The 4,797-nt window shown below is 62.5% G+C and overlaps 1 protein-coding gene across 1 annotated transcript; it reads right to left on the bottom strand.

Moving 5' to 3' along the window:
- Positions 1-21: 21 nt before the first annotated feature.
- MNEG_10210 (putative U3 small nucleolar RNA-associated protein 7) lies at positions 22-3,134 on the bottom strand (the record flags this gene model as incomplete). Its single annotated transcript, XM_014041319.1, has 8 exons — positions 22-56; positions 97-247; positions 607-743; positions 1,025-1,250; positions 1,531-1,734; positions 2,020-2,231; positions 2,600-2,763; positions 3,085-3,134. The coding sequence occupies 8 exons, from the start codon at positions 3,132-3,134 to the stop codon at positions 22-24; spliced, it is 1,179 nt and encodes a 392-aa protein (XP_013896773.1).
- Between the last annotated feature and the right edge of the window lie 1,663 nt (positions 3,135-4,797).

Raw genomic sequence — 4,797 nt, 5'->3', positions numbered from 1 at the left:
GAGCAGACCATGGAGAGGGTGTCACATGAGGCTGCGCCTCCCCGCATTGCTGTGGCCTGATCGGGGGTGCTCCGCTCCGCACGCACGTCCCCGCACCTGGCACGAGCAGGCTGCTGTAGCCGCCGGCCGCCCCCGCCCCCAGCACGTCCTCAAAGGGGCAGAACCGCAGCGCGGCGACACCACCGGTGGGCAGTACAGAGGTGAGGTAGGGCGCCTGGGCTTTGGAGGAGAGGGCGTCGCGCCAGACCTGCGCATGCGTGCGAGCGTGTGTGTGCGCATGAGGGAGGGTGTTTGTGAGATAGAGTATGCGTCTGCATGCGCACATACGGGTTGTTGAGAAGTGTGCCCAGGTGAATTTCAATGCACCTCCCAGTGCATATGCGGGCGAAGGGGAGAAGGTGTTGAGCTGGCGCAGATGTACTGTGCATTTGGACTCCACACAGGGCCACGCAAGCTGCCAGCGCCGCTGGTGCAAAGCGGCAGCCAAGGGCATGTATGTTTGTCAAAAGGGGGGGCGTCTGGTGGGTCACGTTCCGCTGTTCTCAAGCAGAGCACCCTGCCCTCCCGGGCCCAATGCAAACGGGCCGGCGCGTGCGGGCCCCGCACCTGTATCCTCCGCCCCTGCCCGACCGCCAGCATCCCGCGCTGGCTGATGTCCAGGGCCGTCGCGGGGGCGTTGGCAAAGTAGGCGTGCAGCGGCTTGAATGTCCGCACGTCCCACACCTTGACCTGGCAGTCCACGCCTGCCCGGGGGGGTGGGGAAAATTTAGGCTACGTTGTTAGGTGGGTTTTGGGTCGTGAGGCACGCGCGGAGGCGACGCACGGCCGGCGGCTCCGCGCGCGCGCCCGGCGGAGGTTGATGAGGGGGTCGAGTGAGGCGTCCCACCCCGAGATCGCAGCACACTACCGCGCCCACCCGGCAGCGCCGCCTGCACCTGAGATAGCCGCATGCTGCTACACCCTAAACTGCCCCCCTGGACCGGCCCACCGGCAGAACTGCCCTCCCCCCTGCGCTTTTTCTCACCCGCGGTGACCAGCTGGTGACCCGTGGGGTCGACGGCCACCGCCGTCACCGCGCCCCTGTGGCAGAGCATCTTGACGACGGGTGACGAGATGTTGGGGGTCCACATGGACACAGTGCCGTTGGCGTGGCCGAGGCAGAGCACGCCGTTGTGGGGGTTTTGGCGCATCACGCCGCAGGGGCCCAGGCGGGTGCGGTGCTGCGCCACGATGCCGCCGTGGGTGGTGTCCTGCAAGGCGGTGAGAATTCAAGTTGGCAGGAGGCGGAGTCATTGAGTTGAATGCGCATGGGAGTTAGGGAGGGGTGAAGGTGATGCCGAGGAGCGGGGTGTCTTTGAGTCAGCGAATCAGCAGCCTCCGCCATGCGACCGACACGCCGCGAGCACTGACGGCGCCTCCGTGCCCCTGCAAATACTCAGCCGCCTGCGATTCAACATGCCAAACGTACCCTGCGCAGAAGAGAGCGCCCCCGACCAACAATCACCAATAGAAATCAATCCCCACACACACCTGGTAATGCAGGATCCCGGGCTCGCCCACCGACGCCAGCAGGAAGTGGTGCGGCAGGAACTCCAGCGCCGCCGGCTGCGTGTGCTCCCGCAGGCAGTGCACCTCGAGGCCGCGCTTGTCGTAGATGTACACGTACTTCTTCTGGGCCGCGGCGAAGAACTGCTCGTTGTGCAGGAACGTCACCGCGCGCGTCGTCTCGGCGACCTGGCGGCGGCGGGGGCAGGATGTTGGGGGTTAAGCAGAGAAACAGCACGCTTCCAGGGGCCGGCGACGGCGTTTGCGGGCCAGTCGTGTCAAAAGGCGCCGGCTATTTCGAGATGGTTCACCCCAAGTTGCTACCCGCCGCCGCCGCGTCCTCAGCGCCGCGACGCGTTGCACCCCTTCGAGGCACGCACGCGCCTCGTCTCACCCCTCCCCGCTCTCGGCTCCGTAAACCCCGAAAAGTCCATCAAAGCTGTAGGTCACCAACACCGAAGCTGCAGGCCTCACCTGGACTTCGCACGTGAGCCGCGACCGCTCCCACTCCATCACTGCCAGGTGGCCGCGCTCGCCACCAAGCAGCAGGTGGCGCCCCGACCGGCTGAACGCGACCTTGTAGGGCCCCAGGTCTGGGAGCTCCAAGTCAAACGCCTTGCGGCGCGCGCCGGCGGCGACGGCCTGCGCGATCTCGTCCTGCTTGAAGCGCCACGTCTCCTCGGCGCCTGGGGAGTCACCGGGGGGCGCCGGGGCGGGCGGTGGCGGAGGTGGGCCCGGAGTGCGCCGGCGATGGGGTGTGGGGTGCGGGGATGCTCGCGCCCGGTCGCTGCGGCGCGCCTCGCTGGATGCGACGGGCCGCGGCTGCGCAGCGTGCTGAGTCAGACTGTGCTTCGTTCCCGGACGGCTGGCAGTGGAGAAGGCAAGCCGCTAACACCCACGTGCAACCAGCGAACGCAAGCCGCTCACACCCACGTGCACCCCGGATCAACCACCACCTTGCCTGTCAGCCCCGCTGACAGGAGCTACAAATCTTGACGCTCCCAGCGCACCACCAACCCTGCCCTCTGCCATCGGCAACTCATCCCATTCGCACCCTCGGCTTCGAGCGTCCCCGCCTCTGCGGGCGCCAGCCATTCGCCAATTTTCGCTGTCTCCTTTGACGACTGGAGGTACAGCCGCTCCTTATGCCGCAGCTTCCCCTTCAGCTTCCGGTCGCTGATGTCAGCAAGGTACGCATCGGGCTTTGGGCGCTTGCGCCTGCGGGAGCGCGTGCCGGGGGTGGGTGGGGTGCCAGGTGAGCGCAGCATCCCGAGTCGACAGGCAGCGTTTCCAGTTGACAGGCAGGCCACAAAGCAGGGCGTGCAAGTGGGATGCTCACAAGAGTACGCTGCGCAGCATCGGGGACAGGCAGCGTTATCAAGGTGCGCGAGGCAGCAAGAGCATTTGCATCAAGAGTCTCGCTGCTGCAGCAGCAGCGGCGGCGGTGCAGTGCTGAGCGGCGGCTCACGCCGCTTGACTTGCTGTGACTCTATGCGGCCACCCTCCATTTTGCATGCGTAATATACTTCGTTCTCTCACTTTTTCTGCTCCGAAGCGCCCGCGTTCGGTTCTCCAGGTGCGACCTCCATCCCGTTCCGCCGCTGCCGGGTCTAAACCTATCAGAAGGGATCCCCACTCGTGTCAGCTGCTTAGGTAATTATTCCGCGCTGTGATAGATCACCTCGAAAGATAGGAAGCGTGCAATCTGCAGTTCTGCTAGCTTCGCTGCTCAGCTCATCAAGAAGCAATCCTGATCGTCCTATGTATGTGGTATAACGCCTTGCACGACAGGTCGAGCAGCGCTGGCAAGGGCCAACCAGTCATGCTGTCACCCATGCCAGGTGACAGAGGTCGTGGCGGATGCCAGGTTGGTTGGCAGGCACGCGTACCAATGCCAAGGACGCTCTGAGCGCTCTAGTGAAGGGTATGCGGGGTCACTCCTGGTTGTTGGAACCTTGGCATGACCATCCATGAATTTGGAGGGTTCCTGTCGCGGGACACTACTAGTCAGACTGAGGGGTTAGTCTCCCAGGGGCGCCTACTGGGCAGCTGCTCTACTGGCAGTGACTCCCAGCTAGGTGTCGACAAATAAGGCCCAGTCCTGGCAGCCTGGGAGACTAACCCCTCAGTCTGACTAGTACTGTCCCGTTACAGTTCCATGATTTGAGGGACACATCCAGAAGGTGTTGTCCTGCTGGTGGTGCCCCAGGCTTCGAGTCCGAAGTGGTGGCTTGATGGTTCGTGCACCGATATCAAGAACCGCATCGGAATGATAAGCGGGCGGCAAGCGGCAAAAGCATTGAGTGCAGCTCCGATTTCACAGCAGCATGCAGTTCGCACACGACTTGCAGCGCCTGGATCCAAGGCAAGAGGCTTACTTACGCCAGGTCATGAAGAACAGCGACAAACATAACAAAGCGCTAGGAGCCTCGACCTGGGTGTGCCTGCGCTTGATGCAAGACGCTTGATCCACTTTCAAATTTTTAGTAAGCCTGAAAAATATTGCGCCGTCGCGCACAGACAAGCGGCGCCTTTGAGCTCAGAGAACAGTATTGCACCTGGCTGGCGAGTGAAGCCTGCGTTGATACCGTAAGCAATGCTTCCCACGATGTGTGCAAGTGCACTTTCTGACGCCACCTTGCTTCCTGAAACACCCAATAACGGCAGCTCACCCGGGAGGTGATCAGTGCATCATGTTTGCTGTTTTCAACCATTTTGATAGCCTTCTCTGGCCAAGCGCGATTGTTTGAGCAGAAGAGCTGCAGCTTCCATTGCTGGCGTGAGGGTGGTTGATGCCAGTTGCATGGCCACGATGCACATCCCCCATGCGCGACACTGTTTGCATGTGCATAATGTGCGGCACGCTCGTAATTGCAAGCCATATCACCAGGCTGGTCGGATTGATGCGACAGGGTCACCTGTGCGCCACTTGTACGACGCTCATTGCGCCTGTGACACTGTCGCGCAGTCACATGGCCCGGTGTGCTCTCATCCAGTGCATGCATCACCCGCTCGAAAGCTGGAAGCAAGCCTTAATACACAAAGCACGAGCTGCATCTTCTCTTGTTCACGTGCAACCCGTGCCCCACCGAGCCTCAGCACAGCGCACAGCCCACTGGAAGGCCTCGCCATGGACCTCAGCCTGCTTGTATAAGCCAGGCATACAATTAGAGAGCATGCAGCGTTCGGTTGCTCCGCACGTGCGTTTGAGTCATGGAACCAGAAAGGCCGCGCCAAGGCCCTTTCACGGTC

Source organism: Monoraphidium neglectum (assembly GCF_000611645.1).
Source record: "Monoraphidium neglectum strain SAG 48.87 unplaced genomic scaffold scaffold02224, whole genome shotgun sequence".
NCBI lineage: Eukaryota > Viridiplantae > Chlorophyta > Chlorophyceae > Sphaeropleales > Selenastraceae > Monoraphidium > Monoraphidium neglectum.
Note: the sequence above shows the minus strand (reverse complement) of the source record. Positions and strands in the feature narration are given on the sequence as shown.